The following is a 12,065-nucleotide window of genomic DNA, read 5'->3' as shown; positions in this document are numbered from 1 at the left end:
ATGAATCCGATTATAGGTTGAGGTGAAATTCGATCAGAGGGCCTACCGCGAACCACGTTCGACGTGTTGCCTCTCTGTCGCACTTGTAAATTCGTACGTAAGTGTGACAGGGAGGCAACACACCGAACGTAGTTCGCGGTAGGCCCTCAGGCGCGACCGATGATTCGACACAGAGAAACTAAAACTAACAGTAGTTTGTTCTTAAACCAACAGTCGTGTGTTCTTAAACCAACAGTAGTTTGTTCTTAAACCAGTGGCTCTGTGAGCTGTATCCAAGTAAGATTTTTAAGACCAAGGAGATAAAATGAATATAAAACTAAAATTAAGTGCAATTAAGATAACAATTAAAGCTAGAAAAAATCAAATATCTATCAAAATTTTGCGCCCTTGGTAGGGTGTTCATCGCGCAGGCAGCGTTCCCGCGCTGGATTGCTATGGCCAATCTTTGAGCGAGAAAGGTGCCTACGCGAGGGTCACCTGTGGCCTCCATTAGGCGTTTGCTGAGCGCTTTGTGGAGAGAGCCCTGAAAAATATTAACATTAATCTTGTCCCAAATTTGGATTTCCAGTTTATTGCGCCAAAAATGAAGACCTCTACAAAACTTACTAAATTTAATGTAAAACTGAAAAGAAATTAGACAACAAAATCTAAATCGGATAATTAAATAGGGTCACATTTGACACTACATAGTAATTGGCCACTTAATAAGGCTTCAATTGGCTTGTTTCTTTCTGATTCGTTAGGAGTGGCCAAATTACTATGTAGTGGCCAATAATTATAGCAGTCACCCTACTTCAAGTCAAGCTACTGTATTGTAACAATGTATGGTAGCCAAACTTCGTTATCTACTCGTCTAAATTTATAAGATTACATAGCTTTAGGTTTATATTTATTAAAGATCACGTGAACAAAATTGTCTTTGAACTATTAGACTCTTGACGCAAAATTTAATTACATTTTCACTTGAAGTATAATTATGTCTGCGCTATCCTATTTCGGTTTTTAATTTAATAGAAAGTTTTAAGTAAAAAACCGGCCAAGTGCGAGTCGGACTCGCGCACGAAGGGTTCCGTACCAATACGCAAAAAACGGCTTGTTGTTATAGTGGCATTAGAAATACATCATCTGTAAAAATTTTAACTGTCTATCACATTTCATGAGTTACAGCCTGGTGACAGACAGACAGTCGGACGGACAGCGGAGTCTTAGTAATAGGGTCCCGTTTTTACGCTTTGGCACAGAATAAATAATAGTACTAGGTACAGAAGACTCACTCTCTTACAAAACGCGTCTGTTACGATCAGGACAGATATGGCCGCTAGGTGGCGACAGCGCCACGCGCGGCTTATGACTAGCCACCAAAATTGGTGTGGAACGGATGTAGGGTGTAGCAAAGCGACAAAATCTACGCTTGGCTTTGGGTACGACACATAATAATTTTTAAGAAAAAAAAACCGACTTCTATGGGGCCCGGTGAAAGATTATGGTAGATGGTGCACTATGTAGAAAAGGAGGTAAAACCAGTACTTTCTAGTAGCATTTCGCTTTCGTAAGGGTCGTAGTTCTAGCCTAACCTAACCCACTTCTCTGATAGCAGTTTGGTTCTGTGAGGATCGCAGTTCGAACCTAATCAAACCCACTTTTCTAGTAGCATTTCGTTTCTGTAAGGCTCGCAGTTCTAACCAAACCTAACCCACTTTTGTTCGGTTCTGTGAGGATCGCAGTTCAAACCTAACCTGACCCACTTAACGGCGCATGCGGTGCGGTGTACGGGAGTTTGAGCGGGAGGGGTTTGGCATCATCATACCCACATTTTATGGTAGGTAATCATAGTGGTTTATTTAGTTTAGGTATTATAGTGGTTTTCCGGGTCAAGGTCCGGGTCTCTGAGTGAGAGTCCGGGTCCGAGTCCCGGTCCGAGTCCGGGTCCGGGTCCGGGTCCGAGTCCGGGTCCGAGTCCGGGTCCGAGTCCGGGTCCGAGTCCGGGTCCGAATCCGAGTCCGAGTCCGGGTCCGAGTCCGGGTCCGAATCCGAGTCCGAGTCCGGGTCCGAACCGGATCCGGGTATGAGTCCGGGTCCCAGTCCAAGTCAAAATCGAAATTCGAAATCACCAAACATGTACTATGCGTCTTTGAAGAGTTCTGTTCTGATCATCATCAGCAGTTCCACTTCATCAAATGCGACAGTTTTTAATGTAAATACTTGATTTTATGATGAAAATACAAAAAATTCTATACGTATGCCTTTAAGATTTGAGGAGTTCCCTCGATTCCTTATGGATCCCATCATCAGAACTCGAGCTTGACAGAAATGTGGCTTAAAAACTAAACTTGCTTAACAAACATAACGAAGAGGACAAATCGCCAAACGTGAACTATGCGTCGTTGAAGAGTTCCGTTCTGATCATCATCAGCAGTTCCACTTCATCAAATGCGACAGTTTTTAATGAAAATGCTTGATTTTCTGATGAAAATACAAAAATCTCTATACGCATGCCTTTAAAATTTGAGGAGTTCCCTCGATTTCTCATGGATCCCATCATCAGAACTCAAGCTTGACAAAATTGTGGCTTAAAAACTTAACTTGCTTAACAAACATAACGAAGAGGACAAATCGCCAAAGGTGAACTATGCGTCGTTGAAGAGTTCCGTTCTGATCATCATCAGCAGTTCCACTTCATCAAATGTCACGTTTTTGGATGTATATGCTTGATTTGTTGATAAAAACACAAAAATCACCATATGTATGCCTTTAAGATTTGAGGAGTTCCGTCGATTCCTCATAGATTCCATCATCAGAACTGGATTTTGACAAAAACGGGACCAATCTGTATGCATATACATACAATCAAAAAAATAATTTTCAAAATCGGTCCAGTAATGACGGAGATATGGAGTAACAAACATAAAAAATAAAAAAAAAATAAAAATAATAAAAAAAAATAAAAATAAAAAACATACAACCGAATTGATAACCTCCTCCTTTGGGATTTGGAAGTCGGTTAAAAACCGGCCAAGTGCGAGTCGGACTCGCGCACGAAGGGTTCCGTACCAATACGCAAAAAACGGCTTGTTGTTATAGTGGCATCAGAAATACATCATCTGTAAAATTTTTAACTGTCTAGCTATCACATTTCATGAGTTACAGCCTGGTGACAAACAGACAGTCGGACGGACAGCGGAGTCTTAGTAATAGGGTCCCGTTTTTACGCTTTGGCACAGAATAAATAATAATAGTACTAGGTACAGAAGACTCACTCTCTTACAAAAGCGTGTGTTACGATCAGGACAGATATGGCCGCTAGGTGGCGACAGCGCCACGCGCGGCTTATGACTAGCCACCAAAATTGGTGTGGAACGGATGTAGGGTGTAGCAAAGCGACGAAATCTACGCTTGGCTTTGGGTACGACACATAATAAAAAGCGATACACACGCTTATGTCTAAAACGTTCCTACAAATCACCCCCGTCTAAAACTCTAATGGCCCCTCACGCGGAGTGTCAGAGAGCCAGTGAAGTGCCATCCAAGTGCCAACCGAGTGCCAAGTGATTTTGAAAGCTTTACGTTTTACATTTTTCGCTTGATGTGTAGGTACAGTCGACGTCAAAAACATGTTTAAGGGAAAATTTAAAGATTATAACGATTAATTTCCTATATATACGTCATGTATACGTTCAATTTGCGAGTGGGCCCAAACGCCCTAAGAAAATCGACGATCTCCATTGTCAACGATATCGAAAATTATTTATTGAGCCAAATATCAAACAAGTTATTCAAATAATCATTATTAAGTAAATTGCAGGCACTTCGCCGGGTAATTATGAAAGTTTCCTGGCAAGCTCTTTTCAGTAAGCACAAAAATAAACATAAATTATAACATTTTGAGCTCGTGAGCAACTTGAACTGCGGCAAAGTGGACATTTTGCATAATTACCAGGATTCATTTCAGAAGCGAGATGTTTTTGTGATTCATTTAACTTTTACTGCAACGTTGCACGGAAAATAGATTATATTTTTTACTTAGCGTAGAAGATAAATAGTCATGTCAGAAATCCTATTTTGAAAGTTAAGGTGACAGACCATTTCCAACAACAGCTGCACTACCGTTCATTTTACTATGGAAATTGACAATAACACCGACTCGTTCAGCACCAGTAGTGCAGCTGCGGTCAGAAATGGAATGTTACCAGGAAAACTCACGTTAGACCGGGCCGGAGCTTCCGGCGCTTCATGGAAAACACCACGTGATCACCGATCAGCCGTCATAGACAATGACATATCGAACGCCACGGCCCGGGCCCGGCCCGGTCTAGCGTGAGTCACCCTTTACTTTGGATAGGTACGTAGAGTCAGGTATACTAGGATAGCAACGTACCGTAAAATACCATATAAATTTGGTCCAAAATTTGGAATTTAATTTAAATTTTGAGCCCGGGACGATTCGTGATGGTTATGTATGTTATGTTACTTACTTAGGCACTTACTTTGTTGGCGCGGTGACCCAAAATGAGTCTTGGCCTCCAACACAAGAGCACGCCACTTTGATCGGTCCAGAGCGGTATCCCGCCAACTTTCGCCGACGCCGAGCTCACGGAGGTCTGCCTCCACTCTATCTGCCCAACGCTATTTAGGACGACCAACAGGACAGCGCCCAGTTGGTCGACCCAAGTAGGCCCTTTTGGCTGCCCGATCTTCACCCATCCTTTCGAGATGGCCAAGCCAGCGGAGACGATGCGCTTTGGTCTCACCTATTATGTTCGGCTCGGCTATCAGGTGTTCTATTTCGGCATTCTTTTGGATGGTTATGTTATTTAGCTTAAATTATTATTAAACAATGACGAAGCCTGCGTTGTGGATTTCATACGTGTCAACAAGATTATTTTTTAGAATTTTGGTTTGGTCCGTAATCGTAAAATGACATGTATTACAATTTAATAAATTATTTATTTAAATTATATAGTTAATGTGGTATGCATGTAATGGCATACCAATATAACGATATAAATAAATACCTAAATCATTAATAATAGTTTTCTTTGTTTCAGATTTTACATTGGATTGCAACAAGAAATCAACCAACAGTGAATCGTGAAAATCTTTAATTAATATCAATTATTTAAAAGTGAAATTACTTACAAAAATAATTAGAAAAAGTGTATCTACCTGATTCGTAAAAAGAGTGAATAATTCAACTAATTATTAGTGAAAAAAAGTGTACGCGTAAACAAAAATATCCGCATTAAAAATTTGTGAAACTATAAAAGTACAAGTGTGAAAAATGTGTGAAAGAAATAAAGTTCAAGTGTGAAGATAGTGACAGAAGTAGATGTGGCGAGGGAGGGGCTGCAGAGGCCCACGGGTCAATGGTACCACTGGCGGTGTTCCTGGCACTTGGTGAGTAGTTGGCACTTTGGTTACAAAAGTGTTAAAATAGTCATAGAAGTAGATGTGGTACCTATGTGTGGGGCCGCAGCGCAGCGGCCCACGAGTCAGTGGTACCACTGGCCGTGTTCCTGGCAGTTGGTGAGTAATTGGCACTTTGGTTACAAAAGTGTTAAAATAGTCATAGAAGTAGATGTGGTACCTATGTGTGGGGCCGCAGCGCAGCGGCCCACGAGTCAGTGGTACCACTGGCTGTGTTCCTGGCACTTGGTGAGTAATTGGCACTTTGGTTACAAAAGTGTTAAAATAATGATAGAAGTAGATGTGGTACCTATGTGTGGGGCCGCAGCGCAGCGGCCCACGAGTCAGTGGTACCACTGGCCGTGTTCCTGGCACTTGGTGAGTAATTGGCACTTTGGTTACAAAAGTGTTAAAATAGTCATAGAAGTAGATGTGGTAGGTACGTTTAGGGCGGCAGCGGCCCTCGAAAGCACTATGGCACTATCTCTTTCGGCTTCTTAGGATTGTCAAAATTAAAGTTATTATCTAATCTGTGTTCGTGCTCGCAAAGGGACGCCAAGTTATTCCAACCTTAATAAATGGGTCAAACAGAAAACTGTGTTACGTCTTTCCTGTAGACATCCACAAGAGTTAAGGGCTATAAAGGTTAATTTTCTTATTTAACCCTTATCCACGTGAAAAGGTCCTCCTTTTATTTAGAGAACTATGATAAAATCATTAGTTACATGCCCACAAGCTGTTAACTATTGCCCACAGGAGAGAAAAATGTACAGTTCGCGCGAACACACTAGTTTTTTCTTTCACGTGGATAAGGGTTAAATAAGAACATTAACCTTTATAGCCCTTAACTCTTGTGTATGTCTACAGGAAAGACGTAACACAGTTTTCTGTTTCACCCAAATGCTTGGCGCAATACTGAGCCGAGAATGTCCGAAAGGACCAGGCCCCGAAGCGCAAGCGATTGTCACCTTGGCTAGACCGCCAGTTTCGCCCCACTGGTAAAGTAGATGTAATAATAAAGTGAACCGATCTTGTTCAAACTTGTTCGAGTGATCGGCTCACTTTATATTTCATCCACCTTAATAAGCGCTTTATTCTACATGGCTTTGAACGCGTTCTAACTTTACGTTTTACGTACTTATTTCTTGTTAGAAACCCATATATAGTTTGCGAGCATGAATGTAGTATATACCTAACTGGAACTGGCAAGAAAGGTGGGGGGGAGTGACCGAACGGGATAGTCTTATGTATCTTTCAGTAGGAGTAGCAGAGAAAGAGCTATTGTTGTTTGTCCTTGTCACAGTTTCACATTTTATTTGTTCCCCAACCGTAACTTTAGTATGGATAATGGTGTGCAAATAAATTCGACCAATCATAGTGTCGCATTGCATATGTTTTGTCCCTCACGGAGGCACGCGTATACCACTTCTATAGGATCCTACCTTCTATGTTTGCGAGCTTACTGAACCAAATTGCTGTTCATTATCGAAAGAGCCTCGTAAAGTCCTGGTGGATTTACTATGTACGTTGTAAAATAGGTTCCAAACTCGGAACACCTTATTTAGTGGTAACAGGAAGGTATTAGCTGAAGTAGGTACTGCCAGCTTATGAGAGGGCGTAAAGTCTGTAAATTAGAAATAAACTAAAGATATATCAGCCGCGCAAAACTAAAATACTTCTTAAACTAATTTTATCTCCGTTTCATAGTCTTTAGGTCAACTACTATGAAAATATAACTCTCGGTAATACGTCGATTAAAATATCTTGTAAATGTGGTGCAAGATAGTTTTGAAACTTATGTAACACAAGTACAGAACCCCGCCTAGTGTAAAGGTGGCCACTGACGAGACTTCCAACAGTCCAAATAGCGTGGCTGCAATCCAAAATCGGTCCGTGAATGTCAAAAACGTACAATGTTTATAGTTCGTTTTTTTTTAGCATTAGAAAGAACTTGCAAGAAAGTAAGCGATCTTGATATGTCTTTTAATTGAAAAACGCTTTTTAAAAATCAAAAACTATTACATATGAAAGCAGAAGAATATAAATGATCCTATTAGATTCATAATTGTTATATATTTGCCGTAACTTATTTGTAAAATGTGTTTTTCAATTAAAAGACACATCAAGATTGTTTACTTTTTTTCTAATGCAAAAAAAAAACGAATTTTATTATAGAAGGAAACTAAAGATATAGCAGCCGCGCGAAACTAAAATACTTCTTAAACTAATTCTATCTCCGTTTCCTTGTCATGAGATCAACTACTATGAAAATATAATTCTCGGTAATACGTCGGTTAAAATAACTTGTAAATGCGTAAGTATATTAACTATGTAGTGCAAAATAGTTTTGAAACTTATGTAGGTAAAGGTGGCCACTGACGAGCCTTCCAACAGTCCATACAGCTGCTGCAATCCAAAATCGGTCCGTGAATGTCAAAAACGTACAATGTTTAATATTAGAATGCCGTCCATTTGGATGAATCCATTGTAACGGCATCCATTTGGAAGGCTCGTCAGTGGCCTGCTTAAATTTCATTCGACAGCGTGACGATTGTTCGCGTTTGCGTTTTGTCTATTTTTGTATGGGATTTTGAACAGCGCCAAGCGGGACATTTTGGAAACTCAAAATCCCATACAAAATGACACTTGACGCAAACGCGTACGTCACGTCACGCTACCGAATGAAGTTTATACTAAGGGTACAGAGTTATAATTCGTTTTTTTAGCATTAGAAAAAAGGTAAACAATCTTGACGTAATTTTAATAGAAAAAGACTTTTTATAAATAAGTTACGGCAAATATTATGTAACAATTATGAATCTAATACGATAATTTATATTCTTCTTCTTTCATAAGTAATAGTTATTGATTTTTAAAAAGCGTTTTTCCATTAAAAGACATGTCAAGATAGCTTACCTTCTTTTGAAAGCTAAAAAAACCGGGCAAGTGCGAGTCGGACTCGCGCACGAAGGATTCCGTACCATAATGCAAAAAAAAACAAAACAAACGCAAAAAAAAAACGGTCACCCATCCAAGTACTGACCACTCCCGACGTTGCTTAACTTTGGTCAAAAATCACGTTTGTTGTATGGGAGCCCCATTTAAATCTTTATTTTATTCTGTTTTTAGTATTTGTTGTTATAGCGGCAACAGAAATACATCATCTGTCAAAATTTCAACTGTCTAGCTATCACGGTTCATGAGATACAGCCTGGTGACAGACGGACGGACGGACGGACGGACGGACGGACAGCGAAGTCTTAGTAATAGGGTCCTGTTTTACCCTTTGGGTACGGAACCCTAAAAATCGAACTATAGGTACCTAGTATCAAAGTGCGTGTAACCGCAGCGGGAGTCAGAATGGCGACGGATACAAACGATCCCGGAGACGTGTCGCCGTGATGATGGATGCTGTGTGTAACACAGTGGAGTAGGACACAGCAGAGCAGGCTACCATCAGTTTAGTACTGACATAGACACTAGCGTCCTAGCGTGAACGTCACTGTCTATGCATCTCGCTTGTACTCGCATATTAATGCGAGCAAGATATATAGAATGTCGTATCAAAGTGCGTGTAACCGCAGCGGGAGTCAGAATGGCGACGGATACAAACGATCCCGGAGACGTGTCGCCATGATGACGGATGCTGTATGTGACACAGTGGAGTAGGACACAGTAGAGCAGGCTACCATCAGTTTAGTACTGACATAGACACTAGCGTCCTAGCGTGAACGTCACTGTCTATGGATCTCGCTTGTACTCGCATATTAATGCGAGCAAGATATATAGAATGTAGTATCAAAGTGCGTGTAACCGCAGCGGGAGTCAGAATTGCGACGGATACAAACGATCCTGGAGACGTGTCGCCATGATGACGGATGCTGTATGTGACACAGTGGAGTAGGACACAGCAGAGCAGGCTACCACCAGTTTAGCACTGACATAAACGCTAGCGTGAACGTACCTACCTACCTTACTTTATATGCATCTCGCTCGTACTGACATTAGTGCGAGCAAGATGTATAGAAAGTAAATTACATAGACATTATAGCGTATGTATGTCAGTGTTTACACTGTCAATAATTCATGGTACGGGTGCATGTGTATGTGGTGCAAACTAGTGTTGAAACTCGTGTAACACAAGCGCAGTGGTATCAAAGTGCGTGTAACCACCGCAGCGGGAGTCAGAATGGCGACGGATACAAACGATCCCGGAGACGTGTCGCCGTGATGATGGATGCTGTGTGTGACACAGTGGAGTGGAAGACAGCAGGACAGCTTGTTTAGTTAACCCATGAGGCCTCATCAACAGTCAACTATATTATAAAATTATATTAGAAAATAACAGTCAACTATATTTATAAGATGAGGCCTCGTGATGCATCAAAAATACAAATACATCATCGAAATGATCAAATGCATCAAAATGAACTTTTGAAATACTACTAATTTGGCAAACTTAATCTTCCGCAAATATATCGCTTCATAAATAGTCACTAAGGCAAAAAAAACCGGCCAAGTGCGAGTCGGACTCACGTATGAGGAGTTTCGTAGCATTACGCAAGAAACGACAAAAAATCACGTTTGTTTATTTATTTTAATTTGTAGTGTTCGTTGTTATAGCGGCAACTGAAATACATCATCTGTGAAAATTTCAACTGTGCTAGACAGTTCTTGATCACGGTTCTCGAGTTACAGCCTGGTGACAGCCAGACGGACAGACGGACATCGGAGTCTTAGTAATAGGGTCCCGTTTTTACCCTTTGGGTACGGAACCCTAAAAATTCGATTAGCAAGTTAATTTGTCAATTATTACAATGTTAAATTATTATGTATATAAATAAAATTACCTTCGATCAAATAATATTAGAATATCACAAAATGGCTGGCCTACTGACCACTTTTCTATTGTGTTCTGTAACGATACTAAATATTTGATGTTACTCTCATCGGAAGCTGAAAGAAATATGACAAGCAATAATAAACTAGTATTAAATAAATAAAAAATAAAATATTATAGGGACATTGTTACACAAATTGACTAAGTCCCGCGGTAAGCTCAAGAAAGCTTGTGTTGTGGATACTCAGACAAAAGTAATATATATATGTATAACAAACAAATACTTAAATACATAGAAAATATCCATGACTCAGAAAGGAAAATTGTGTTCATCACACAAATAAATGCCCTTCCCGGGATTCGAACCCGGGACCATCGGCTTCACAAGCAGGGTCACTATAATATACCCACCACGCCAAATCGGTCGTCAAAATTACTTCTAGATTATTTTGTAAACTAGCAAAATAATAATATAGCTAGTTTAATTCTGTCATCATCATCATCATCTTCCTCGCGTTATTCCGGCTTTTTGCCAGGGGAGCCTGGGGTCCGCTTGGCAACTAATCCCAAGAATTGGCGTAGACACTAGTATTTACGAAAGCGACTGCCATCTGACCTTCCAATCTAGAGGAAAAAAAGGTTTTGGGATTAGACCGGTCTCCTCACGATGTTCACCGAAAAGTGACCTGGTAAATATCAAATGATATTTCGTACATAAGTTCCGAAAAACTCATTGGTCCGAGCCCGGGTTTGAACCCGTGACCCCCGCTTACCGCTAGGCCTAAATTACAGACTAATGAAATGGCAAACCAGTAAACTAATATAGGCATTATAATAAAAATAATAATTTAGCCTATATACGTCCCACTGCTGGGCACAGGCCTCCTCTCATGCGCGAGAGGGTTTGAGCTATAGTCCCCACGCTAGCCCACTGCGGATAGGGAACTTCACATATACCTAAACATAGGCATGTTAATTAAAAAATCTTATTATTTTGGTAAATACTCGTATGAATTAGTTTTACACCCACAATGTACGAAATTTTCCGAAACTTTCCTCGCTTGAACCTAAAAGAATCAAACGTATCTTTAATTCCTTTCCGCTTGTAACACTGGTGACTGACTTGACAGTCTTTAATAAATTCTGTTCAAGTATCCCGCCCACCCAAGTGTAACCCCGCGCCGACCGTCTGCGGAACGCCCACTGCTAATTTATGTTGCCTACCGTACGCTGCGTCCGCGATTTTTTTCTCACCTCTGGTGTAGATGAGGGTTTATATAGATGCTATACATTAGGATATATCATTGTTATATTTGTAAACTAGCGACCCGCCCCGGCTTCGCACGGGTTACACAAACCCAAGAAATTATACATCTAATCCTTCTGCAAGAATCATTCTAATGATAGCTGAAAACCGCATGAAAATCCGTTCAGTTTTTGAGTTTATAGCGACAGACACGGCGGGGGACTTTGTTTTATATACTGGAATCAGTTACGTATCGCTGCCATACATGACCCAAATTTTTTTTATTAAGCTATGAGCTTCATCACATCTGATATTTGAGTAATTCTAAGCATTTCTATCCTGAGGTGGGGGGGAGGGTGGGGTACAAAGACGGCCGCCACCCGTCATCTTTAAAAAAAATCTATTCTGATCCTGGTGGGTACTAGGGCAAGTTTGGTATCATTTTCGTATAAACCAAAGACGTAGAATTCATTGCTGATATTTGTTTTTTTAAGTTTCATAGTAATTTTACAAGAAAAACGTAAAAAGGTGAAAAATTTGGTTGGAGATTTTTGCTACGCGGAGCCGAAACTACAA

The 12,065-nt window shown here is 40.5% G+C and overlaps 1 protein-coding gene across 1 annotated transcript in view; it reads left to right on the top strand.

Annotated features, from left to right (window-relative positions):
• The first annotated feature begins 5,249 nt into the window (after positions 1–5,249).
• The window catches only part of LOC134674167 (uncharacterized), a 41,424-nt gene continuing 34,608 nt past the window's right edge, over positions 5,250–12,065 (top strand). The window contains exon 1 of the mRNA XM_063532223.1: positions 5,250–5,394. Coding sequence (XP_063388293.1) covers positions 5,364–5,394 — 31 coding nt within the window. The 5' untranslated portion in view covers positions 5,250–5,363. The remainder of the gene's footprint in view (positions 5,395–12,065) is intronic.

Source organism: Cydia fagiglandana, chromosome 19, assembly GCF_963556715.1.
Source record: "Cydia fagiglandana chromosome 19, ilCydFagi1.1, whole genome shotgun sequence".
Lineage (NCBI taxonomy): Eukaryota > Metazoa > Arthropoda > Insecta > Lepidoptera > Tortricidae > Cydia > Cydia fagiglandana.
This window is presented reverse-complemented; position numbering and strand designations above follow the sequence as displayed.